The 27,837-nt window shown below is 44.4% G+C and overlaps 1 protein-coding gene and 1 pseudogene across 1 annotated transcript; one reads left to right on the top strand and one right to left on the bottom strand.

Annotated features, from left to right (window-relative positions):
* Positions 1 to 1,882: 1,882 nt before the first annotated feature.
* Positions 1,883 to 9,216, top strand: LOC122541591 (zinc finger protein 271-like). The gene is made up of 2 exons (XM_043678442.1): positions 1,883 to 1,906; positions 5,687 to 9,216. The coding sequence occupies exon 2, from the start codon at positions 6,121 to 6,123 to the stop codon at positions 7,558 to 7,560; it is 1,440 nt and encodes a 479-aa protein (XP_043534377.1). The 5' UTR covers positions 1,883 to 1,906; positions 5,687 to 6,120; the 3' UTR covers positions 7,561 to 9,216.
* A 14,915-nt stretch (positions 9,217 to 24,131) lies between these two features.
* On the bottom strand, positions 24,132 to 27,352 carry LOC122541603 (annotated as a pseudogene).
* Between the last annotated feature and the right edge of the window lie 485 nt (positions 27,353 to 27,837).

The following is a 27,837-nucleotide window of genomic DNA, read 5'->3' as shown; positions in this document are numbered from 1 at the left end:
CCTGACCTGCTGTGTTTTTCCAACACCACTCTAATCTAGCCCCTTACTTTAATGTTAGTTAATCTTTGCTGCTCTGACAGCTGAGGAATCAGGTTTTAGATACCTCAGAAGAACATCCCACCCAGACCCATCCACCCCACCCTATCCCTGCAATTCTCATGGCTAATCCATCTAGCACAAACATCCCTAGACTCTGTGGGCAATTTAGCACAGTGTATCCACCTAACCTGCACATCTTTGGACTGAAGGAGGAAGCCACAGCATCCAGAGGAAACCTATACAGACACAGGGGGAATGTGTAAACTCTACATAGACAGTCACTTGAGGCCAAGAATCAAACCCAGGTCCCTGGTGCTGTGAGCTAGTAGTGCTAACCACTGAGAAGATAATTCTTTATTCCTATATATCACCTCCAATGACTCAAAAATATTCCCTTCTCTGATTCCACTATCTGTCTCTCAGCAAGTCACAGACTCAATGTTAATGGTTTGATTTCAAAAATTCCTGATGAAAGGCTTATGTCCGAAATGTTGACTCTCCTGCTCCTCGGATGCTGCCTGACCTGCTGTGCTTTTCCAGCACCACACTCTCAACTCTGATCTCCAGCATCTGCAGTCCTCAGTTTCTCCTTCTGATTTCAAAAATTCCCACAATCTCCCTTCTCCCAGATTCTCTCACAAACATTTCCACTTCTCCTTCAGAGTGATTGTCTTCTCTGAGCTGATTCCCTGAACGAATACATTTTGGTCAAGTCCATGATTTCTTTCGCCCTTCCACTACTCCATCGGGTGCACAAAATTGTGTTCAACCTGATGTCACACGAGAACATACCTCCAATCACTGATGATCCAAAAGAATGCTCTGACTGAGTAACCAATCAGCACACTGGAATGTGAACCAATCAGAGAAGTGAAAAGATGTCCAATGTCAAGATGAGTTTGGGAATAAAATGTGGTCAATATTTATTAGAAAATCAATCACTGACATTGAGGATACTTTAGTGAAATAATTGTCAGAACTTGCACTGCACCAGGGTCCCACGTTCAATTCCAGCCTTGGGTGACTGTCTGTGTGGAGTTTACGCCTTCTCCCTGTGTCAGCGTGGGTTTCCTCCGGGTGCTCTGGTTTCCTCTCACAGTCCAAAGATGTGCAGATCTGGTGAATTGGCCATGTTAAATTGCGCATACTGTTAGGTGCATTAATCAGAGGGAAATGGGTCTGGATGGGTTACTCTTCAGAGGTGTGGACTGGTTGGGCTGAAGGGCCTGTTTCCACACTGTAGGGAATCTAATAATATTTTTTTGCAAAGCCGTTTACTTTGACTAATATAGGACAATTTGTCTCCTTTCCTCCAATTCATGTGCTGATCCAACCACTGCATGCCATCATTGTCCTGGACACTTTTCTTTCTGATCTGCTGTCCAACAGATGGAGGCTACACATACTACACCTGATATTGTCACTTTGAAAACCTCTGAAGATGAAAAATGCTATTTCCACACGAGAAAGCTCTGTTTAATATTTACCAGGGAAACAGAGGTAGCAGTTGCAATAAGTGAGGTTTATTTAGATGGAACAATGACAACTTTAAATCTTCACCTGATCTGTTGCTCAAAGTCAACTCGTTTCACCAGTTTCCTAAGCTTCAGGAAGCTTATCAAATCTGACAAAGGATCACTGCACTCGAATGTTCAGTCTGATTTTTTTCTCCATAGATGCTACCAGAATTGCTGAGTTTCACCTGGAATTTCTGATTTATTTCGGGAAACTCATGTTGCTCCAGAAATATTTGTATTGACTGTGAGAGACGTCAATCAGAGAGCCCACCCACTCTGCACATTGTCTCCTCTTCCTCTTCCAGAGCTGGTTCATTTCCTATAGGGACTGAAAACCAAGTGAGGAGATGGTGAGTGAAGGAGCAGCTTTTATACAAATTGTATCCCATAATATCCACACCAATCTTCAGGCAGTCTGACTATCCTGTGGGCAGTCAGGGGTGAAAATGTCCCTTATGCTGTGTGAGAAGATCCAGCTGAGAGAGCTGTTTACTCGGTGATTTGTGCTGAACTGTTTGACAGGAGCTGTGTGTTGGATATTGAGTGTGTTTATTGGAAGCATTTCCCTCTGATTTCCAGGCTGAGTTTTGTTGGTGGCTCATTCCTGAAGATGAGAGGGTGAGGTGTAATTATCCAGGAAGTGCAGAGTGTCTGAGGATTCTTACAGATTTTCTGTTGTTAAGTTCTGTGTTTGTGTTTGTGTTTGGCACTGGTTCTTACTCTGTGTACTGTAAATCGTCAGATCTTTCTGTGTGTTGGGATTTATTTGTTGCCCGTCTTTTTATCCCTCCGAGACTTCCCACCATCTTCTCTCTGTAACCTCTGGAGAAAAGGACAAAAAAGGCTGGCATTTATACAGAACCTTTCACGAATATCCGATGTCCCAAAGTGTTTTACAGACAATGAAGTGCTTTTAAATTGTGGTTCCTTAGCTATCGTAGGAAATGTAGCAGGAAGTCTGTGCACAGAACGCACCCAAATTTAGTTAAGACTCCTGCACTGCACCTTAGGACACTAAAGGCTGCTTAAGGTGCTCCATAATGCAGGTTGCTGTTTATTATTTGTGTGTAACATGCAGAAAGTGACCAGGTATTCAGCGTGACTCCCCTTATTGCTCACTATCTGATTGACTGTCAATCCGAGCAGATAGATCCACTGTAAAGGGAGGTGGGGTTAGAACCTCAAATGGCAGCAGAGGAGGATAGGAACATGGATTAAATTTTGTCAAGGAGCACTGAAAGATGTTCCTTTAAGCTGCAGCCCTCCTCCCTGATATTACCCAGCAGTGGTTCTCATCTCAGTGTGTACTACTGGGAAAATAATGGGGCAGGTTTTCCACTGGCCAGACAGCCATTATTCCAGAGTATATGAGATCTGAGTCTGGGTAGCCTATAAAAACTCCATCTGAGCAGACTCTGCAGGAATTTCCTGGGAATTTTTATTTCTCTCTGCTGGGCAATTCCTCACTACCAACAATCCTCCAAAGGTCTTCTTTAAAAAAAGGAGACCTCAGATGGCTCTGTGAAATTCAGAAAAATACTTAGGCAAGAAAAGTTAAATTAATACATAGCCTAAACCCTAAGTATCTGTTAAATTGACCCCTAACTTGGTTCATGCATATTCAGCTTTGGAGTAGAAGGTGAGTTACTTGTTGTTAGATTCGGAGCTTCTGACCTGTTCTTGTATTTATATTCTAGTCAATGATAATCTCCAGGATGTTGATAATGGGAGATTCAGTGATGGTCACACCATTGAATATCTCCGCAAATACTGAAGCAGTCCATGTTCAAACGCAAAAAGATCTGGTCAATAGCCAGGCTTGTGCTGACAAATGGCAAGTAACATTTGCACTGACTATCTCTTATAATAGCCGATCTAACCACCTCCCTTTCTCATCTACAAGAGCAGGTCAAAGGCTCCAAATATTACAATGAGTAACTCACCTTTTCACTACCCAAAGTCTATCCACCATCTACAAGGCATAAGTCAGGAGTGCTATGGAATACTCCCCACTTGCCTGGATTGGTGCAGCTCCAACAACACTCGAGAAGCTTGACACCATCCAGTCAAACCAACCACTCTATTGGCATTACATCCACAAGCATCCACTCCTTCCATCACCAATGCTCAATAGCAGCAGTGTGAACTCTCCACACAATGCACTGCAGAAATTCACCAAAGATCCTGAGACAGCACCTTCCAAATCCACAACCACTTCCATCGAGCTGGACAAAGGCAGCAGATAAATGGGAACAAAGCCAACTGCATGTTCCTCTCCAAGCCACTCAACCTCCTTATTTGGAAATATATCACTGTTCCTTTAGTATCACTGGGTCATAACACTGGAATTCCTTCTCTAAGGTCATTGAGGGTTGACCTACAGCACATGGAGAGCAGTGGTTGAAGAAAACAGCTCACTATCACCTTCTCAACAGCAATTAGCATGGGCAGTAAATATTATCCAGGCAGCAAAGCCCATGAATAAAAATACTTCACGTGGCACCTACCCCTCCCCTGCCCTTCCCCAACTGCCACTCTATACAGCTGGCATGTTACTGCCATCCCATTGGGCAACCCAGCACCTGATACCCCATACTGTTGTCCTACCCTCTCACCAGCTGGCACCCTGTTATCTGGCATTGTAACCTTTCTCTACCTGGCACTTACCCTCCCAGCAACCAAATATCACGCTCACCTTATGTTTTCAAATCAACTTTAAGAGATGTATTTTATACATCTGTGGAGCAGGTAGGACTTGAACCCAGCCTCCTGGTTTAGAGGTAGGGACACTTCTGCTGCACCTCACCATTTCCTCACACTTACCTTATATACTTGCCCTTTCACATCACTGTCAAAGTGACTGCCAGGGCCTTTACATTTCTAAATGCAGCAGCTGTGGAAAGGGGGCCTTCCTCTGACAGTCCTCTCAGAAATGTGGATTTCCCTTCTTTCACAACAAAAGAAGGGTTTGAGCAACAATCTGCATGTGGTTGCCTCTCCCCAGAAAATCTGGCCCAATGAGCTAGAGATTAATCCCTGGGACACAACAAACAGTTTTCATCGAGAAGAAAAGTCTTGGTCAAAAAAACCTAAACTTTTCTGAGACAGCATCCCCAGTCTCCGAAGTTCACACAATCTAGGCTTCAAAATAACATGAGGGGGTGAGCTCCATAAAACTCTACTGACCTTGTTATAACCACCCACTAATCAGTTACCACCCAAACACTGACATTGAATCACAGGCAGAGATATTAGGACATTATCCAAGGCCTGGGCAGTGATGTTGATTCACAAAAAGGTCCTAAGAGGAGGAAATCCAGAGTTTGGAGGCTCGGCAGATGACGGCATTAGTGGTGGCTCCTGACACCAATTGGTGGGACATTGAAATGGGAGATGCTGAAGAGTCCAGAATGGAGGAGTGCAGAGATCTGGTCATGCGAAATGAGATGACAGAGTTAGGAAAGAGTGAAACCATGGAGGGAATTGTAGATAGCAATGAGACTTTTAAAAGTGATCTGTTGTCAGACTGGTAGTAATGAATCAGTCAGTGACCATGACAGCGATGAATGAACAGAACTTGGTGTGAAATAGGATAGAGGCAGCAAGATTCTATCTCTCAATCTCTGCATTGTTAATCTAAGAGAAGAAAGTTGACAATCTGGATTGAATGATCATTTTTCATGTATGTTTTTATATAAAAGGCACACCAGCATGACACAAGCACGTGGTGAATTGAAAGCCTGTTTTACAATTCAGCCAACTCTCTTTCCCATTCCCCTCACGATGCCTGGGAAGACAGGAGTCTGGGTGGAAGACAGAAAGTAGTCACATTCTTTGCCCCTGGTCACTATCCAGTGTACCTGCTGGAAAAAAGAGGGGGGGGGAGGTGACTGTCATAGAGTAATAGGGATGTACAACATGGAAACAGACCCTTCGGTCCAACCTGTCCATGCCGACCAGACATCCTTGCATCTGAATGCTGCACCCCACCCCTCCCCCCACCAACACACACATGAAGTTATAGCAGACTAGCAGTCACTGTGGAACAGTCTCTAGCTGAGGAGACAGTTCCTTCAGCAAAGGAGGAGAGGGAGTTTTAGGAACTCAATATTCCTTTCTCTGTTTTACAGAAAATTGTACTGTACTACACCAGAGAAAACGGGGATGATAAACACCACAGGTAGATCCTGAACATTACCAGATCCTGAACATTCACACTGTTTCCCTTCACAGCATTGTGCAACACTGAGGAGATTGGACAGTAAAACCATTATCTGGAAATCAGTCGGATCAGGGGAGTTTTGATATACCATCAGATCTGAAACTGGTCAGTGGTGTGGAGCCTTCCATCAGAACCAACCTTTCTGAAGGTTCGGCAGTGGGTGATCGGTCAGGGTGAGGCTGGGAAGACGTGTGAGTGGCTCCAAGTGTAGTGAGTTTCAATCATTCATCGAGCCTCATGAACCAATGACTCATTCCTGGAGGGGAAAGGCTGTTTGCATGTGAGGTGAGAGACAGGAGCTCTACATGCTTGTCGCACAACTGTTCACACAAGGACAGCTGCATGGAAGATAAACCGTTCAAGTGTGAAGTTTGTGACAAAACTTTTGTGGCTTCGTCCAACCTCCTGAGACACCAGAGGATTCACACAGGAGAGAAACCCTTCAGGTGTAAGGTTTGTAACAAAACATTCATTCAATCTTCGGATCTTCTGAAGCATGAGAGAATTCACACAGGGGAGAAACCATTTACATGTGAGGTGTGTGACAAATCATTCGCAGACTCATCGGCCCTTCGCAAACACCAACGTATTCACACAGGGGAGAAACCATTTACATGTGAGGTTTGTGATAAATCATTCTCAGACTTATCGACCTTCCGTAGACACCAATATGTTCACGCTGGGGAGAAACTAGTCACATGTGAGGTGTTTGACAAATCATTCGCAGACTCATTGGTCCTCCACAAACACCAATGCAGTCATACAGAAGAGAAACCATTCATGTGTGAGGTGTGTGACAAATCATTCTCAGACATAGCAGGTCTCTGTAAACACCAAAGCCTCCACACCCAGAACAAACCATTCACATGTGAAGTGTGTGACAAATCATTCTCACAATTAACAAACCTCCGTGTCCACCGACACACTCACACAGGGGAGAAACCATTTGTGTGTGAGGTGTGTGACAAATCATTTTCGCAGTCATCAACTCTCCGTGTCCACCGACACACTCACACAGGGGAGAAACCATTTGTGTGTGAGGTGTGTGACAAATCATTTTCGCAGTCATCAACTCTCCGTGTCCACCGACACATTCACACTGGGGAGAAACCATTCACATGTGAGATATGTGGCAAATCATTCTCGCAGTTAACAAACCTCCAGACACACCAGCGCATTCACACTGGAGAGAAACCATTCAAGTGCGAGGTGTGTGACAAATCATTCTCACAGTCGTCAATTCTCCATGCACATCGACACATTCATACTGGAGAGAAACCATTCACATGCAAAGTGTGTGATAAATCATTCTCGCATTTAACAAACCTCCGTGCTCATGAACGCATTCACACCGGAGAAAAACCATTCTTATGCAAGGTTTGTGACAAATCGTTCTCGCATTTGACAAACCTTCACACACATCAGCGCATTCACACAGGTGAGAAACCATTCATGTGCAAGATCTGCGACAAATCATTCTCACAGTCATCAATGCTCCGCATACATCAACATATTCACACCGGGGAGAAACCATTCACGTGTGAGGTGTGTGACAAATCCTTCTCACATTTAACAAACTTCCGCACACACCATCACATTCACACCGGGGAGAAACCATTCATGTGCGAGGTGTGTGACAAATCGTTCTCACAATCATCAATCCTCCGTGTACATCGACACATTCACACAGAGCAAAAACCATTCAAATGTAATATGTGTGGCAAATCATTCTCAAGGTCATCCTATCTTTTGCTGCATCAGAGAATCCATACAGGAGAGTAAACCTTTGAAGTCTGAGGTTTGTGATTAAGCTCTCACAATGTCTTCAGTGTTCCTGGTATACCAAAGGATTCATGCGGAACATTAAACTATTCAAATATGAGATGTGCAAGTTGGGTCTTGCATATCAAATTGATCTTCCCCATGAATTCGCACATAGAGAGGAGGAATTCTATTAATGCTACTTCAGTAATAAGGCATCACAGTCTCCAAAAACATCAGCAAATCGGTATAGAAACTGTCAATCTGACTCCAAGATTTGGAACAAATCTGAAACAAGCATCTTACTAACAAAACAAGCAAAATGCACAATGAGGTGCAGCTCTCCAACTACGATAATGATGAAAGGCTGGACCGAATCCATCAAGTACACATCTGTTCCTGTCAGAATACTGGACAAGTGCTGACCCAACATGGCATCTTGTACAAAGGGAGCAAGATCAGCATCTCGTTCCCATTCCTGAGAAACGAGATGCTGAAGCACATCTCACACAAAACAATCAAGGAATTGAGTCTCGCCTGAGGAAGGTAAGCAAAGTGCTGATCTGGCCAAACATTAGTAATGATTTGAAAGACCATATCATCCTGTTCAGGGCTTGTAATGAACATCAAGCTGAACAAGATAAAGATTTGCTCATGATTCGTGACATCCCAGATGGCCCATGGATGAAGTTTGTAGACTGCTTCACCCGCACTGGAACTGATTATCTCGTCACAATCGACGCATTCAGGCAGTGGGGATTGAGAGCAGTGACTACCAGTGAGATTGTAGAATGTCTGAAAGCTCAGTTTAGTCCGTTCTGACATTCCTGACATTGTGATCAGTGACAATGACCTCAATTCACAAGGGAAGAATTCAGACGTCACATCATTGATTAGGAAATTAATAACCACACATCATCTCCAGTCAAACAGAAAGAATGAGGAACTGGTGAAAATTGCCAAAGGGATCATCATAATCAACCTGATCCAGTGTAAATGTCATTGCCAAAACTGAGAGTTGGAGAGCCAGAGTGCAGATGTTCAATGTGTTCACAAAAAGCCAGCCGGTGTGGTAATTTGAGACCTGTGTCAAGTGGTTGGACACTGTGATCATGCAGGGGCAAAGGGAACTGTCACATCTGTTATCGAAACGGCAGTCACCAGCATGCAGCCAGAGAAGCTCCTTCATTGCGGACTGCCGATGAGGCAGATCATTGACTCAGTGAGAAACTGAATGACCATCGGTCCCAGAGGTTATCCATCCTCCAATAAATGCAAAAGCAGTTATCACAGTAACAATCCCTTCCTGACACCACTGCAGACTGTCAAGATGGCAGCTCACCACCAACTTCTCAAGGGATATCAGTGATTCAGCAACAAATTCAGGCACAGTCACGGATGTCCAAATCCCAGAATGAATTCAAAGAAGTACTGACATTGCCAGAATATTCCCCAGAGAGACAAAGTCACCTCAGTAACCAGCTGACACCAGCTGAGTTTCCAACAGCTCTCATCCTTCCGATAAGAACATCCTAATAAGTGCAAGGTTACATGTTTGCGATGTTTTTGTAGGGAAGGATGACATTGGGAAATACAAGAACAATACTGACTGTTTTTCATGTTTGACCATTTTCTTTACAGACTATGAAAATGAAATAAATTTTAAACGTAAGGGAATACAATTATTTTCTTTTTCTATACGAATAAATTTATGTTTGCATAAATTTCTCTGTACACTGTAGTGTGTAGATTTCCTCCAGGTGCTCTGGTTTCCTCCCACAATCCAACGATGTGCAGGTTGGGTGAATTGGCCATGCGAAATTGCCCATAGTGTTCATGGATGTGTAGGTTAGGTGCGTTAGTCAGGGGTAAATGCAGGATAATAGGGTAGAGGGGTGGGTCTGGGTGGGTTACTCTTCAGAGGGTCAGTGAGGACTTGTAGGGCCAAACGGCCTATTTGCACAGTGTAGGGATTCAGTGAAATGTTTGAAATTCATATTGCTCAAAATATGGAAAGCAAGAGTTTCCGGAAACTTTGGAAACTGACAGGTTCAAGCTCTAAATTGGGGCAAGGCGAATTTTGATGGAATTAGACAGCAGGGGTTGATTGCAATAGTTTGTTTTCAGTTAAAGGGACCTCCAGCAAGTGGGAGGCCTTTAAAAGTGAATTAGCTAGAGGTCAAGGTCTATACATTCCTGGGAAGGTGGAAAGCAAGGTTGGCAGGAATAGGGAACCCTGGATGACAAGAGATATTGAGGCTTTGACCAGAGAAAAAGGAGGCATGCTCAGGTACAGGCAACTGGGATCAAGGAAATCCCTGGGGGATTACAGGGAATGTAGTTTACTGAAGAAGGAAATCAGGAGGGTGAAAAGGGTGCACGAGATAGCCTTGGCTGAGAAGATTAGGGTGAATCTAAAGAGGTACTTTAAGAATATTAAAGGAAAAAGAATAACTGGACAGAGAATAGGGCCCCTCAAGGAACAAAGTGGACGTGTGTGTGTGGAATCACAGGAGATGGGTGAGATCCTCAATGAATATTTCTCCTCTGTGTTTACTGTGGAGAAAGACATGAAGATTTTGGAACTTGGGAAGTTAGTGATGATATCTTGGGGACAGTCCATATCACAATAGGGGAGGTGTTATATGTATTAGAATGTATGAAGGTGGATAAATCTCCTGGCCCTGACCAGATATATCAAAGAACACTGCAAGAGGCAGGAGAAGAAATGGCTGGGGTCCTAGCTGATATTTTGCATCTTCGTTAGCCATGGATGAGGTCCTGGAAGACTGGAGGGCAGCGAATGTTGTGCCATCATTTCTGAAGGACTGCAAAGAAAAACCTGGGAATTATAGAGCAGTCAGCCTAACATCTGTGGTGGGTAAGTTACTTGATAAGATTCTGACATAAGATATACATGAATTTGGAAATGTTTGATTAGGAGTAGTTAGCATGGCTTTGTGAGTAGGAGATTATGCCTCACAATTTTGTTAGAGTTCTTTGAAGAAGTGACCAGGAAGGTTATTGAGGGCAGGGCAGTACACGTAGTCAATATGGATTTCAGTAAAGCTTTTGATAAGGTTCCACATGATAGGCTGCTCTGGAAGATTAGATCGCATGAAATCCAAGGCAAGCTGGCAAATTGGATATAAAATTGGCTTGATTGTAGGAAGCAGAGGATAATAGTGGAAGAATGCTTGTTGGACTGGAGACCTGTGACTAGTGGAGTGCCTCAGGGGTCAGTGTTGGCCTTTTACTGCTTGTTATCTATATCAATGATTTGGATGAGAATATATAAGGCGTGATTAATAAGTTTGCAGATGACACTAAAATAGTATTGTGAACAGTAAGGAAGGTTATGAGAAATTACAGCAGGACCTTGATCAGCTGGGGAAGTGGGCTGAGAAATGGCAAATGATGTTTAATATAGATAAGTGTGAGATCTCACATTTTGGAAAGTCAAATAAAGGCAGGAGTTTCATGGTGAATGGGGGGGGGCCTTAAGGTGTGTAGTGGAACAGAGGGACCTTGGAGTTCAGGTGCACAGTTCTCTGAAAGTGGAGTCACGGGTAGACAGGGCAGTGAAGAAGGCTTTTGGCACACTGGCCTTCATCAGTCAGGGCACTGAATATAGAAGTTTGGAAGTTATGTTGCAGTTATACAAGACGTTGGTGAGGCCGCACTTGGGAATGTTGTGTTCAGTTTTGGTCACCTTGTCATAGGAAGCATGTTATTAAACTGGAAAGAGTGCAGATGAAATTTACAAGGATATTGCCTGGATTCAATGGTCTGAGTTATAGGGAGAGGTTGGACGAGCTAGGACTTTTTTCTTTATAGCATACGAAACTGAGGTAGGACCATCTAGAGGTTATGATATATAGATATATTGATCATAAGAGGTTTGGATAGGGTGAATGCACTCAGTCTTTTTCCCAGGGCTGGGGAATCGAGGACTGAAGGGCATCAGTTTAAAGTTAGAGGCGAAAGAATAAAAGATAACCTGAGGGACAACTTTTCTACAGAGAGTTGTATGCATATGGAATGAGCTACCAGGGGAAAGTAGTTGAGGCGGGCACATTAACAACATTTAAAAGGCATTTGAACAAATACATGGGTAGGAAAGGTTTAGAAGATATGGGCTAAAAGCAGCAAAATGGTATTAGCATGTGCCGACATTCTGGTCGGCATGGACCAGTTTGGGCCAAAGGGCCTGTCTCCTTCCTGTAGGCCTCTATGACTCTAAATGGAGGTGACCAAGAAGCAGATAACAGAGAAAGTGAGGATTTAAGTTTGACAATGTCCCATTTGAATGTTACCCCACTTAGTGCAGCTTTGCTCAGTTCCCCCGGGAAACGTTTGACAGAAATTTCTTGTATGAGAGTAGATGTTTCTCATCAGAAGCTAATTTGCTCTGTTCCTCCACCTCCTATTGTGTCTTCATCTCTTAGGCACTACCCTCTGTCTTCTTTCCACACTATCCTCCTTCATATATCTCTTTCCTCTATGTTCTCTCTCACTTCTTTCTCTCTATTCTCATTATTTTCTACTCCTCTCCACCCCCCTTGTCAATCCTCCTTCCTGATTCTTTTGTTCTCATCTATCTCCCCTCTTCCAAATCCAGTGTCATCTACTGTTGTAAAGATGATTGGTATTAATAGAATATGCACGATATTAAGTTATACGTAGCAGAAGATATTCTACATTATTAAGGGAATAATGTAACAATACTAATTTTAACTGTTTCTTCTATTTATGGGACATTTTGACAAAACTATAGGTTTAAGAGGTATATTTTGTCCTTTTGTTTGAAGAGAGGTTTTTAGACAAAGGTGATGAGCTGTTAACTGAAAGCCCATAAACAGCTTGGTGGCCTTGGGGCTTTTTTATAAAGTTGGAAGTATAGAAGCAGCCTGAATGGCTGGGGAAAGCTCCGTCTGAACGAGGATTTTCAGTTTTAGGTTTATCGGTGGCAGCTGCTGCTGGGGTCTTGTGTTTCTTCCTCTCTCAGCTAAAACCTGGGGGATTCTCTTCCTGCTGCTAGAATGACACATAATATATTTTTCTGAATTTGCCTTTGTCAAGGATGCTCTCATGGGATGTTACAGAAACAGTGGAATAGTAGTAGTAAATAATCTATTATTTTGTTAACTTTTCTGAAAATGTATTCCAATTCCTTCTTTCTTTTGATGTATTTTAACTACAGTGTATGAATAAAGTGTGTTTTGCTTCAATCTGGCAGTCTGACCAATTGAATTGCATCCAGAATGCAACGCCTGGCATTCACGTTTAAAATAAAAAAAAGTTAGGGTTGAGGCTATATTCTTAATGTAATTTGAGGGGGTTTGATTAGATTAGATTAGGTTAGATTCCCTACAGTGTGGAAACAGGCCCTTCGGCCCAACAAGTCCACACCGACCCTTCGAAGAGCAACCCACCCAGATCCATTCCCCTCTGACTACCCGAGTTTGGAATTGAACCTGGGTCCCTGGTGCTGTGAGGCAGCAGTACTAACCACTGAGCCACCGTGCCTCCCCAAAGGGGTTTGGATTGGGCCATAACAACACAACTGGAATAAACTATTGACTGTGGATTGTAGTTTGCTGAAATAGCTGTTGGCCCCAGCAGGTAGACTAGAGTCATGAATATGGCTGAACACCCAAAAAACCTGACTATTTGAAGAGCTAACTCAAAAAGGTGCAATCGGCAGGAAGTCCTCACTCTCATTATTCCCATCTGGCGCTGTGATCATTTCTTTGGTTCGTACCAGCTTTCTGGCTGCTGTTTAATAAACCAGTGTCAAAGATTACAAAAACTCCATTTACGCTTGATGTAATTTACATTTAAAATTCTTGATGCAGTCAAATTCAGTTGGATTATGTTGCTAAAACGAACACAAAATCAGATAAGCACCGAGCCAGAACCTGCGTTTGTGGTTGTATTTTTTATTCTCCAAGGAGTTTTTCTGAAGCAAACTTTGAAAAAAATCATTTGACTAACGAAGCAATTTTGATTAGGTTCATGCATTTTGATTTGATTAGGTTAATGATGCTCCATTCCTGATGAAGGGCTTTCGCCCGAACCGTCGATTTTCCTACTCTTCGGATGCTGCCTGACCTGCTGTGCTTTTCCAGCACCACTCTAATCTAAACTCTGGTTTCCAGCATCTGCAGTCCTCACTTTTGCCTAATGATCAATGCAGTATGTAAACAATAATTAGTTAATTTTTTTCCACATTTTATAACATGTTTCAATAAAGGGTGTTGGGGAATGTTTATTCGGGGGCCCAAGACCTGAGGAACTGCTTGTGCGGCCCTGGCAACAACCTTTAATCCTTGTTCTCTGAGTCAGAGGGTTGTGCGTTCAGGTCTTGATTAGATTAGATTAGATTAGATTACTTACAGTGTGGAAACAGGCCCTTCGGCCCAACAAGTCCAAACTGACCCACCGAAGCGCAACTCACCCAAACCCATTCCCCTACATTTACCTGTTCACCTAACACTACGGGCAATTTAACACAGCCAATTCACCTAACCTGCACATTTTTGGACTGTGGGAGGAAACTGGAGCACCCGGAGAAAACCCATGCAGACACGGGGAGAATGTGCAAACTCCACACAGTCAGTCGCCTGAGGTGGGAATTGAACCCGGGTCTCTGGCGCTGTGAGACAGCAGTGCTAACTGCTGTGCCACCGTACCGCCCCCAAGGTCTTGAGCACAAAAATTGTTGTTTGACAATTCTGTGCAGTACTGAGGGGTGGAAAAGATTGCAGCAAAGGGGGATGTCATCGAGGAATTTGAAAGCAAGCTCAAAACCCTACTCGGACTCAGAGCTTTCCTGGGAAGAGTGGGTTATTCTTCAAATTTCATTACGACATATTGTTCGAACTCCAGAGAGACTGTGGCACAGTGGTTAGCACTGTTGCCTCACAGCGCCAGAGACCCGGGTTCAATTCCCGCCTCAGGCGACTGACTGTGTGGAGTTTGCACGTTCTCCCCGTGACTGCGTGGGTTTCCTCCGGGTGCTCCGGTTTCCTCCCACAGTCCAAAGATGTGCAGATTCGGTGAATTGGCCATGCTAAATTGCACATAGTGTTAGGTATAGAGGTATGGGTGGGTTGCGCTTCGGCGGGTCGGTGTGGACTTGTTGGGCCGAAGGGCCTGTTTCCATACTGTAATCTAATCTGTAATCTGTGTGCAGTTTGCACATTCTCCTCGTATCTGCATGGGTTTCCTTCTAGATTTTTTTTAGATTTAGATTTTATTACTTACAGTGTGGAAACAGGCCCCATCAGCCCAACAAGTCTACACCGACCCTCCGAAGAGCAACCCACCCAGATCCATTCATTTACCCCTTCACCCTACACTACAGGCAATTTAGCATGGCTAATTCACCTAACCTGCACATTTTTGGACTGTGGGAGGAAACTGGAGCACCCGGAGGAAACCCATGCAGACACGGGGAGAATGTGCAAACTCCAAACAGTTGCCTGAGGCGGGAATTGAAGCCGCATCTCTGGTGCTGTGAGGCAGCAGCGCTAACCACTGTGCCACTGTGCCGCCCACTCTGGGTATTCCAGTTTCCTCCCACAGTCCAAAGATGTGCAGGGTAGGGAGATTGACCATGTTAAATTGCCCATTGCATCCAGGGATATATGGATTAGGTGGATTAGCCGATAATACAAGGTTACAGTGATGGGGTTGAGGGGTGTGTCTGGGGGCGATGCTGTTCAGAGGGTCAGTGTTGATTTGTTGGACCGAATGGCCTGTTTCCACACTGTTGGGATTCAGCCTAATTGAAGGAAAATGAAATGGTGCATCAACAGTACTGATTGAAAACAATCCCTTATGATGTTGACTCCAGCTGACCCCAGGGACTTGACCAGTTTTTACAGCTTCATAAGCCCAGACAGAAATACCACACTGACACCTAAGCTCTAAGTAGTAACCACGTCAAATCAAATCAAACTTTCAAGCTGCTGGTTTTTGCAGAAAAGGATCTGTACACAGTTGGGACTGAACCCTAAAGAAACGAAATGAATACAACTGAAATGACTGAGAATGAACATCAATAGTCTTTTGGATACAAAGTACATCAAAGGTGTAGTTGGAGGGGGCAGGGGGCGGGGAAGCATAGAGATAGCTGGCTGGCCATGATCTGTTTAAAACAACTGGCTCAATGAGTTGAAAGGCCTGCTATTAGTTCCTATGTTCCTATGAAATATTGTAAGTATTGTCAGACCTGACTCAGTAACGAATCTCACCTCTGACTTAAAGGTTGTGACTTCAAGTCTCACTCCATTGACATGAATATTTCAGTCCAGACCTGAGGGAATGCTGTACTATGTGGTGTACCGTCTTTCAGCTTAGTGAATCCAAATTTCCATCCACTCTCTGGCCAATGTAAAAGATTCCATGCTGCTGCTGAAGATAAGTAGCAGATTGATCCCTAAAATCTTAGTGAATATAGATTCTGCAGTTATTCACAAAATTAGATTATCCGGATATTATTATATTGCTAATTTTGGGATCTTGCTGTGCACACACATTTCCTACATTCCTACAATGGCAGCACACTATGAAAGCATTTCATTGGCTGAAAAATGTTTGCACACACCTTGAATTTATGCAAGTTGATATTTAAACAAAAATCTTTGTATCATCTGCAAAAATGATGGTGTGAAGTAGAAATTACAAACCCATTTATCGAGAAAATGTCTCAGCCCACAGTAAATTGTCTACAGAACTCTGACTGTATGATCCTGAGTTTTTCAGTGAATAGGAACACACCAGGCTGTTGATCAGATTGTTTCTTTATAAATATGATTTATAATAAACCAAATGTAGAGAATTGAAAGAACACAAACACATTGTTTCGCTCACATCAAAACAATAACTCAAGCTCTTTTTCATCTGGCCAACATCTTGGAAGAGTGTAAAGTAAAATTATGAATAGCTGAGGGAACTCAGGTCTGTAGAGACTCACTCTGACTCCCTCATAAAAGGATAGCCTTCCTCCCAGACAGCAGGGTACAAGCATTACCTGTAGTTTTGATGTTTCTTAATCAAATTGTTCAGAGACGCTATTACTTAAATCCCAATCTCCAAGCTCAGAGGTATGGACATTATCACTGCAACATAACAGCCTCTTCCTCCCTGTGGTATTTGCATCACCAACTAAAGCAGGATCTGATTTTATCCCAGACCCACTCCTGAGAGAGCTGGCTGGTGTTACTAACACACACCTACTCACTCACATCCAGGGAAACTCTCAGAATACCACATTCCTCTGTTAGGGACGAATCCAGAAAAAGGGTTGGAACATTAAAGTTAGAGCGAGGTTGTTCAGAGGTGATGTCAGTAAACACTTCTTCACAAGAAGGCTGAACAGGTGGGACTCACTGGAGTTTAGAAGAATGAGGGGGGATTTTATTGAAGCATATGGATTCTTAGCGGGGTTGACAGGGTAAAAGTTGAGAGGATGTTTCCCCTTATGGTAGAGCCTTGGAGCAGAGGTCATCGTGTCCGAATACAGGGATGCCAATCTCACAGGGTTGAGTCTATGAATGTTCTTGTCACAGACAGCTGTGGGGACAGAGTCCATGTGTATATTTAAGGCCTAAGTACAGAGACTCATTATCAAGAGTTACAGGGAAAGGGCAGGAAAGTAGATGTGAGGAATGTCAGATCAGTCATGATCCTAGTGAATGGCAGAGTAGACTCAAGGGACCAAACAGCCAGTTCACGTTCCTATTTCTTATGGTCTTAAAATGGGCCTAGATCCGGAACATTCTCACCACACAAATCAGTGGAGGCTGGGAGACAATTAGAAGTTTCAAAACTGAAATTATTAGGTTTACTGTCAGGCAGTGTTTGCTGATACTGCATTGCCACTATGCCTGCATGTGCACACGGTTCCAGAACAGACCAGTGGCTGAGGGAAATCAAAGGTGCTTCTCACATTCTCCCCCAAAATCCTTTTTCCACCCTCGATATCCTTCCATTCCCCCCTTCCCCCAACCTTCACCATTCCTCCAGTTCTCTCCAGTGTTTCCATGCCCACCCTCATCCCTGTCTTGCCAGGACTCCATCATCACTCAGCCTCCTAACCCCTCACCCGTATCCCCAGATCTCACCTTTACCCAGAGTGAGGTGGGACAATCAGAACCCAGGAGCGGAAGGGGTTTGCAATCTGGATCTCGGAGACTGAAAATTTCGATGCTGGAGAGGGTGGAGAGATTCAGAGCAAGGGAAGGCAAATCAGGAAGTGGAACAGAACTAAGGATAGAGAGGGGTGGGAGATAAGGACCCGGGAAGCCGGGTATAGCAGGGGTTGACACCAGGATATCAGACTGAGCTGGTGGAGTTAGAAGTGGAAGACCTGGAGTGCAGAACATGCTCGGGGGGTGATCTGACCAGTTAAAGTGACGGGTGGTGGGGGGGGGGGATAAATTGATGGGGCATCTCCATCCAAATCTCCCCCCTCTTCTGGGTCCCAATCTCTCCCCTCCTGGAAATGCAATTTCCATCAAGCTTTATGCAGACACACAATGTTTAAAGCATATGCGTTGATGTCAGCGAACACAGCCTTATTCTTAGAAAAGGGGATTAACATTTAGAGTCAAGGTAGGTAGATAGTGTAGCTATGGATCAACCATGTCCTAATGAATAATGAAAAACACTCAAGGGATTAATCCAGTTCCTACATTCCTTAAATTATTCTTGAATGTTCTCTCCACTCTCGGCTCCAACAACAATTGGTCAGTGTTTTCCACTTTAACCTTCCGGCCCTGAATTCCCGGTCTCACACCCTCTCCATCACAAAGATCACCTGCTTCCTCCCATGTAACAATACCCATTTCCAAAACAGCCCTGCCCCCACACCAGTTTAATTCCTGTTGAAATTCTCCTTCAGGCTGTTGCTGATTCTCAATTAGCCCATACCAATCCTCTGTCAGCTTCCCATCTTCCACTCTCCTCGGGTCAGCTCAAACACCCTGCCCTCTGACCTAACTCACACACCTATGACCCCTGTGCTCACTGGCCAACACTGGTTACCAGGCCCTCAGTGCCTCTAATTTAAAATTCTTATGCTAAAGGACAAATTATTCCATGGCATCACCCCCTTCTAATCATTGTCACCTCCAGCCCAATTTCCCTCCAAGCCTTAACATTAATAGCCACACCCAGACTCCACGCTTAAAAGCTGTTTTCTTAACCCACCCTGCATCTTCGTCTCTCTGTCCTCATTTAGGAGGGTCCTTCAATCCCAGGTCTTCACTATATTTTTTGTCATCCCCTCTTAATATTGCCTTCTCAGTCTCGGTGTTCACTTTTGCCTCATTACGTCGCTATAAAATACTTTGAGGTGTTTTACTACATAAAGTCAAAATTCAAAGAACACCAGGATATAGTCAGAGATGTACAGCATGGAAACAGACTCTTCGGTCCAACCTGTCCATGCCGACCAGATATCCCAACCCAATCTAGTCCCACCTGCCAGCACCTGGCCCATATCCCTCCAAACTCTTCCTATTCATAAACCCATCCAAATGCCTTTTAAACGTTGCAATTGTACCAGCCTCCACCACTTCCTCTGGCAGCTCATTCCATACATGTACCACCCGCTGCGAGAAAAAGTTGCCCCTTAGGTGCCTTTTATATCTTTCCCCTCTCACCCTAAACCTATGCCCTCTAGTTCTGGACTCCCCAACCCCAGGGAAAAGACTTTGTCTATTTATGATGTGGTTCTGTTCACCGAGCTGAAAATTTTTGTTGCAAACGTTTCGTCCCCTGTCTAGATGACATCCTCAGTGCTTGGGAGCCTCCTGTGAAGCGCTTCTGTGGTGTTTCCTCCGGCATTTATAGTGGCCTGTTCCTGCCGCTTCCGGTTGTCAGTTTCAGCTGTCCGCTGTAGTGGCCGGTATATTGGGTCCAGGTCGATGTGTTTGTTGATGGAGTTTGTGGATGAGAGCCATGCTTCTAGGAATTCCCTGGCTATTCTTTGTTTGGCTTGCCCTGGGACAACACTACCATTATAGGGCAAGCCAAACAAAGAACAGCCAGGGAATTCCTAGAAGCATGGCATTCATTCACAAACTCCATCAACAAACACATCGACCTGGACCCAATATACCGGCCACTACAGCGGACAGCTGAAACTGACAACCGGAAGCGGCAGGAACAGGCCACTATAAATGCCGGAGGAAACACCACAGAAGCGCTTCACAGGAGGCTCCCAAGCACTGAGGATGTCACCGCGACAGGGGACGAAACATTTGCAACAAAGATTTCCAGCTCGGGGAACAGAATCACAACAATGAGCACACGAGCTACAAATCTTCACCCAAACTTTGTCTATTTATCTTATCCATGCCCCTCATAATTTTGTAAACCTCTATAAGGTCACCCCTCAGCCTCTGACGCTCCAGGGAAAACAGCCCCAGCTTGTTCAGCATCTCCCCATAGCTCAAATCCTCCAGCCATGGCAACATCCTTGTAAATCTTTTCTAAACCCTTTCAAGTTTCACAACATCTTTCCGATAGAAAGGAGACCAGAATTGCACACAATATTCCAACAGTGGCCTAACCAATGTCCTTTACAGCCGCAATATGACCTCCCAACTCCTGTATGCAATACTCTGACCAGTAAAGGAAAGCGTACCAAATGCCTTCTTTACTATCCTATCGACCTGTGACTCCACTTTCAAGGAGCTATGAACCTGCACTCCAAGGTCTCTTTGTTCATCAACACTCCCCGGGACCATACCGTATACATCCTGCTAAGATTTGCTTTCCCAAAATGTAGCACCTCGTATTTGTCTGAATTAAACTCCACCTGCCACTTCTCGGCCCATTGGCCCATCTGATCAAGATTCTGTTGTAATCTGAGGTAACCTTCTTCGCTGTCCACGACACCTCCAATTTTTGGTGTCATCTGCAAACTTACTAACTGTACCTCTTATGCTCATATTCAAATCATTTATGTGAATGACAAAAAATAGAGGACCCATCACCAATCCTTGTGGCACTCCACTGGTCACAGGCCTCCACTCTGAAAAACAACCCTCCACCACCACCCTCCATCTTCTACCTTTGAGCCAGTTCTGTATCCAAATGGCTAATCCTCCCCTTATTCCGTGAGATCTAACCTTGCTAACCAGTCTCCCATGGGGAACCTTGTCAAATCCCTTACTGAAGTCCATATAGATCACATCTACTGCTCTGCCCTCATCAATCGTCTTTGTTACTTCTTCAAAAAACTCAACCAAATTTGTGAGACATGATTTCCCACAAAGCCGTGTTGACTATCCCTAATCAGTCCTTGCCTTTCCAAATACATGTACATCCTGTCCCTCAGGATTCCCTCCAACAGCTTGCCCACCACCGACGTCAGGCTCACCGGTCTATAGTTGCCTGGCTTGTCCTTACCACCCTTCTTAAACAGTGGCACCACGTCAGCCAACCTCCAGTCTTCCGGCACCTCACCTGTGACTATTGATGATACAAATATCTCAGGAAGAGGTCCAGCAATCACTTCTCGAGCTTCCCAATGAGTTCTAGAGTACACCTGATCAGGTCCTGGGGATTTATCCACCTTTATGCATTTCAAGACATCCAGCACTTCCTCCTCTGCAATATGGACATTTTGCAAGGTGTCATCATCTATTTCACTACTTTCTATATCTCCAACAGGTTTATGTGAAATTGCAAGCTTTTGGAGCTCAGCTCCTTCCTCAGGTGTGGTATAACGGAGAGGCATAAAATACAGAATTTATAAGCAAAACGTTGACTACTTTAAAACTAGCTGCCCTTGGACTGTATCTTCTACCTCTCTATCAGGGACTATAACATAGTGTCGTTTGATTTTTAACCTTGTCCACCCCAGTTCAACTCTGGCATCTCCATATCCTTTCTAAATAAAGGACAACTGTTGGCCTCTCACATCCCGTCCAATCCTCAAGATACTGTCCTGGAAGACAGCCTCTAGATATTGACTTGGCTTCACAGTTGAGACACATCCTGCCCTCCCAGCTGGGCTCACTGATGAAGAACAGGATTCCTGGCTGATTCTCCTCCTCCATAGACCAGAGACACTGAAGTCAATTCCATTACCACCACAAGAATGGCTACTCCTCCCCGGGCCCTTATGTTGGTTGATCAGAAGCTGAAGTCTTTCTAACCACTGATATCTGATTGTCTTCTTGGTTAGAGTGAGAGTCAGTGAGTGACTTAGTCATAGAGTCATAGAAATGTACAGAATGGAAATAGACCCTTCGGTCCAACCCGTCCATGCCAACCAGATATCCCAACCCAATCTAGTCCCACCTGCCAGCATCCGGCCCATATCCCTTCAAACCCTTCCTATTCATTTACACATCCAAATGCCTCTTAAATGTTGCAATTGTACAAGATCCACCACATCCTCTGGCAGCTCATTCTATTCATGTACTACCCTCTGCATGAAAAGGTTGCCCCTTAGGTTTCTTTTATATCTTTCCCCTCTCACCCTAAACCTATGCCTTCTAGTTCTAGACTCCCCAACCCCAGGGAAAAGACTTTGTCTATTTATCCTATCCATGCCCCTCATAATTTTGTAACCTCTATAAGGTCACCCCTCAACCTCCGACGCTCCAGGGAAAACAGCCCCAGCCTGTTCAGCCTCTCCCTGTAGCTCAGATCCTCCAACCCATCTGGTCCAGATCCTGTTGTAATCTGAGGTATCCCTCTTTGCTGTCCACTACACCTCCAATTTCAGTGCCATCTGCAAACTTACTGACTGTACCTCTTATTTGTACCTGATACTACTGTGAAAAAATGCTCAGTTTGTTCAGGAGCTTCTATGTATATTGATATCTTCTCTTGGTGTTCGGTGATCAGCTCAAAGGATAAAGCGGTCTTCTTTAAACATTTGGACTTATGTTGGGAGAGGTTTCAGGGAGTTATTTGGAACATCATTGGAAGGTAAACAACACAGACAATTCTCACTGAAATAGAATCAAGTGACTTGGCTCCAATTCTGAGTGGTGTGTGAGAAAGGAGGGGAAACAATCCTGATACATATCACAGTAGAAGGGTTTACCTCCTGTGTGTCTCATTGATGTTTCAGGAAGTCTGGCAACAATGTGGAGGCTTTATTATAGAACATAGACGGGAAATATTTCTCCCCTGTTTGAGTGCATAGATGGACCCGGAGATACGCTGACTTTGTGAAAGTCTTGTCACACACCTCATACTTGAATGGTTTCACTCCGAAATCTGGACCCAATGATGCTTGAGGTGACCAGAAGACTGAGTGAAAATCTTACCACAAAGATCACAGTGGATGTGTTTATCCAAGTGTCACTTTGCCCATATCCCAGATGGGTCAAAGATGTTCCAAATGCTTTTGCACAAATCTCAGACCAGAAGATAACTCCCCCGTGTGGATCCTCTGCAGCAATGACCTTTTTAATTTTTTTAAATGTATTTATGGGAGGAGGGTGTTGGCAAGATTTGAGAAGATTTGTAGCTCAGGTCGAGGTTCTGGATGTAGGTTCGTTCGCTGAGCTGGAAGGTTCGGTTTCAGACGGTTCATCACCATACTAGATAACATTATCATTGAGACTCCGGGTGAAGCACTGGTGGTATCGCCCACTTTTTATTTATGCATTTAGATTTCCTTGGGTTGGTGATGTCATCTCCTGTGGTGATGTCATTTCCTGATCTTTTTTTCTGGGGGTGGTAAATGGGATCCAAATCAATGTATTTGTTGATAGAGTTCCAGTTGGATAAAGTCCGGAACTCTATCAATAAACACATTGGCTTGGATCTCATTTACCACCTCCTAAGAAAATGATCAGAAAATGACATCACCACAGGAGATGACATCGCGAACCCAAGGAAACCTACATGCATAAATAAAAACTGGGCCATACCACCAGTGCTTCATCCGGAGGATCCCTGATGATGTTACCTAGTATGGTGACAAAACATCTGAAAATTAACCTTCCAGCTCAGTGAGCAAACCTACATCGGGATGAGGGTTTCATTGGCTAGGCCAACATTTGTTGTCTATGGGTAGCACGGTGGCTCAGTGGTTAGCATTGCTGCCTCACAGCACCAGGGACCCAGGTTCAATTCCAGCCTTGGGCAACTGTCTGTGTGGAGTTTGCACATTCTCCCTGTGTCTGTGTGGGTTTCCTCCGGGTGCTCCGGTTTCCTCCCACAGTCCAAAGATGTGCAGGTCAGGTGAATTGGCCATTCTAAATTGACCATAGTGTTAGGTGTATTCGTTAGAGGGAAATGGGTCTGGGTGGGTTGCTCTTTGGAGGATCGGTGTGGACTTGTTGGGTCTGTTTCCACACTGTAGGGAATTTAATCTAATCTATCCTTAATTGTCTAGTGGGCGGTTACGACTCAACCACATTCCTGTGGGTCTGGAGTCACATGTCAACCGGACCAGGTAAGGGTGACAGTTTCCTTCAATAAAGCACATTAGTGAACCAGATGGATTTTTCCCAGCAGTCAACATTGACTTTGTAGTCAATATTAGATTCTTAATTCCAGATTTTTATTGAATTCAAATTCCACCATCTGTCATGGTGGGTTTTAAATCCAGGCCCCCAGAACATTAGCTGGGTTTCTAGATTAACAGTCCAGCGATAATTTCACTAGGCCATTGCCTCCCATAAGGGAAGATTCGCAGCATACTCAGCCATGATCATCTACTCCTCTGTGTGAACACGCTGGAGTCCGCGGTCTGTTGATGAGTAAGAGAATGACTTGTCACATTTGAATTGCTTTTCCCGTGTGGATCCGCTGGTGATTTGGGAGAACAGAGGAGCGGGTGAAAACCTTGTCACAAATATTGCACCTGAATGGTTTCTCATCTGTGTGAATGTACTGGTACACACGCAGGTGTGACTACTTCAGGAAAGATTCTTCTCACACGTCACATCCAAACGGCGTTTCTCCAACGTGACTGTGTCGGTGATTCCCGAGTGTTGATGCCAGTGTGAAAGCCTTGTCACACACCTCGCACTTAAAGGGTTTCTCTCCTGTGTGAATCCTCTGATGCAGCAAAAGCTGTGATGACCTCGAGAAGGATTTGTCACATACCTCACACACAAACGGCTTCTCCCCGGTGTGAATGCGTTGGTGGGTGCGCAGCGTTGATGATCTTGCGAATGATCTGTCACACACCTCACACGTGAATGGCTTCTCACCTGTGTGAAGGCGGTAGTGACCCACAAGAGCCGATGACTGTGCAAAGTCCCTGTTACACACTTTACACTTGAATGGTCTTTCCCCTGTGTGCATGCGTTGATGGACACGAAGGTTCCCAGACTTCAAAAAGGATTGGTTACAAACTACGCACTTGAAAGGTCTCTCCCCTGTGTGAATTCTCTGGTGTATCAGGAGATTGGATGCTTTCACAAAAGCTTGATTGCAAACCTCACATTTGAATGGCTTCTCCCCTGTATGAGTGCGTTGATGTGCAAGGAAGTTCGATGATGTCGAGAATGATTTATCACACACCTCGCAAGTGAATGGCTTCTCTCCTGTGTGAATGCGTCGGTGATTCATGAGGCTTGATAGTTCTGTGAATCCTCTGTTACAAACCTCACATTTGAATGGTTTCTCCCCAGTATGAGTGCGTTGGTGTGCAAGGAGATTTGATAACCTCGAGAATGATTTGTCACACACCTCACACATGAACGGTTTCTCTCCTGTGTGAATACGTCGGTGATTCACAAGGCTTGATAGTTCTGAGAATCCTCTGTTACACACCTCACATGTGAATGGTTTCTCTCCAGTGTGACTGCGTTGGTGTCTGCGGAGGTACGATGACTGGACAAATGATTTTTTGCATTCCCCACACTCAAATGGTTTCTCTCCTGTGTGAATGCGTTGATGGATGCGAAAGTAAGATGAATGGGAGAACGATTTATTACACACCTCACACTTAAATGGTTTTCCTTCCATGTTGCTGTCCTTGTATGAATAACGGAGGCAGCTTGACTGGTCAGAGATCTGATGAGCCTGTGGAGTCTTCCTCACGTAACTCACACTTGAACAGCTTCTCACATGCAGGAGTGAGCCAGTGGTTCATGAGGTTCGATGAATGACTGAAGCTCTCTCCACACTTGAAGTCACTCACACTTCTACTCAGCCTGACCCTGACAGATCACCCACAGCCCAACCTTCAGAAAGCTTGGTTCTGATGGAAGGCTGCTCACCATGACCAGTTTCAGATCTGATGATGTGTCAAAGTCCCCCGACCTTTCAGATTTCTAGATGATGTTTCACTGCCCAGCCTTCTGTGTTGGGCAATGCTATGAAGGAACTGAATGTCTTTCCACAGTTGTTCCTTAGGTAGTGGTCAGTATCTATCGGCTTTGCAGCTGTTCCTTGGGTGATGATCAACATCTGTTTGCAAGGTCTATCCTGTCCTTCTTCTGTGGTGTAGCACAGTACAAATCATCTGTAAAACATGAAAAGGAAACATGATTTCCTTCAACTCCTTCTCCCCCTTTGCTGAAGGGCCTGCCACTGGATAGTTGACCACGGCAGACAATGTGGCTACTTTGTTTCCTCAGCCCAGACTGCATCTTCCTAGATGCCACGAGGACAATGGAAGAGACAGTTGGACAGATTGTAAAACGGGGCTCTCAATTCATTATGATCGTGTGTCATACTGGCAAAGACCAGTTTCACCTTTTTAGTTTAAAAAACACTCAGGAGAAAGACAGTCTAATGCAGATTTAGAAATTTCTCCTTTGTTTCCCAATATTATTTGAAGTGAACACACTGGGCAGGAAGTGCCGAGACGCTGAGGATAAAATTGCTTCAGTGTAACGGATTCAAAGATTCTACTTTAACTCGGGAAAGTAGACATACTGCACACTTTTAGCTGGAATTTGGTGTGTGCAATCTATCAGGTGCAGCACTAGGAAAACAAACAAATCCGAACCCAAACTTTGGATACATCTGAGGCTTTCAGGTAAAATCTTTCAATATATTCAACAATTATGTATGGTGCCTTAAAAACACAGCAGGTCAGGCAGCATCCGAGGAGCAGGAGAATCGATATTTCAGGCATAAGCCCTTCTTCAGGGAAGGATATTTGCTTACATGTGACTCCAGATCCACGGTGGTTAGTTAATTCTTAACTGCCCTATGAGCAACAAATGATGCCCTAATGAGTGACATCCACATTCTGTGAATGAAAAAAGAAAATTGGATGCAAGGAGCTGACCGAAAATATATAAACACACATCTTTTTTCTCTTTTCTAATGAGATGGTAGAGATTGGGTGGTTGGAGGACTTAGCAGGATTTGAAAAGACAGGAACCATTTGGATCCTACACACACAAACAGAACAGTTCCACCCTAAATGCAGCTAAGAAGGAAGTTCTAGGAAATGTCTCCAGAGAAAATAAACAGTCCACAGGAGAATAACCAGCTCTCAACACACATATAACCGAACAATTGGAAATCAGTAAGATTCCTCAGACAAGCTGCACCTCCCAGATAATGACACCTCACCTTATCATATTCAGGAATGAGCCATCAACAAAACTCAGCCTGGAAATCAGAGGGAAATATCCAACACACAGCTCCAGTCAAACAGTTCAGCACAAAGCACCGAGTAAACAGCTCTCTCAGCTGGATCTTCTCACACAGCATAAGGGACATTTCCACCCCTGACTGCCCACAGGATAGTCAGACTGCCTGAAGATTGGTGTGGATATTATGGGATACAATTTGTATAAAAGCTGCTCCTTCACTCACCATCTCCTCACTTGGTTTTCAGTCCCTATAGGAAGTGAACCAGCTCTGGAAGAGGAAGAGGAGACAATGGGCAGAGTGGGTGGGCTCTCTGATTGACGTCTCTCACAGTCAATACAAATATTTCTGCAGCAACTTTTTGACTGCAAAAATATGCGTAATACAAATCTTACACAGGTGCTAGGGAAGTTCTCTATAGTCTTTGCATATCAAGAAAGACAAACCGTTGATCTGATATCCCTTGCAGTTGCAAAAGCCAAAGGCATTTCTTTCTTCTGCTGAATTCAAAATGTGTAGCGTTGGGAGAGCACAGCAGGTCCAGCAGTATCCGAGGAACAGGAGAGTCGACGTTCCAGGCATAAGCCCTTCATCAGGAAAATTGAAGGACAGGGGCCCTTCATCAGAAATGTGGAAGGAGAGGGAGCTTAGAGATAAATAGAGGGGTGGGGCTGGGGGAAGGTAGATATGAAGGTGATGGATACAGACAGGTGAGGAATAATTGTGATAGGTCAGCGGGGAGGGTGGAGC

The sequence above is a fragment of the Chiloscyllium plagiosum genome, chromosome 37, assembly GCF_004010195.1.
Source record: "Chiloscyllium plagiosum isolate BGI_BamShark_2017 chromosome 37, ASM401019v2, whole genome shotgun sequence".
Classification (NCBI taxonomy): domain Eukaryota; kingdom Metazoa; phylum Chordata; class Chondrichthyes; order Orectolobiformes; family Hemiscylliidae; genus Chiloscyllium; species Chiloscyllium plagiosum.
This window is presented reverse-complemented; position numbering and strand designations above follow the sequence as displayed.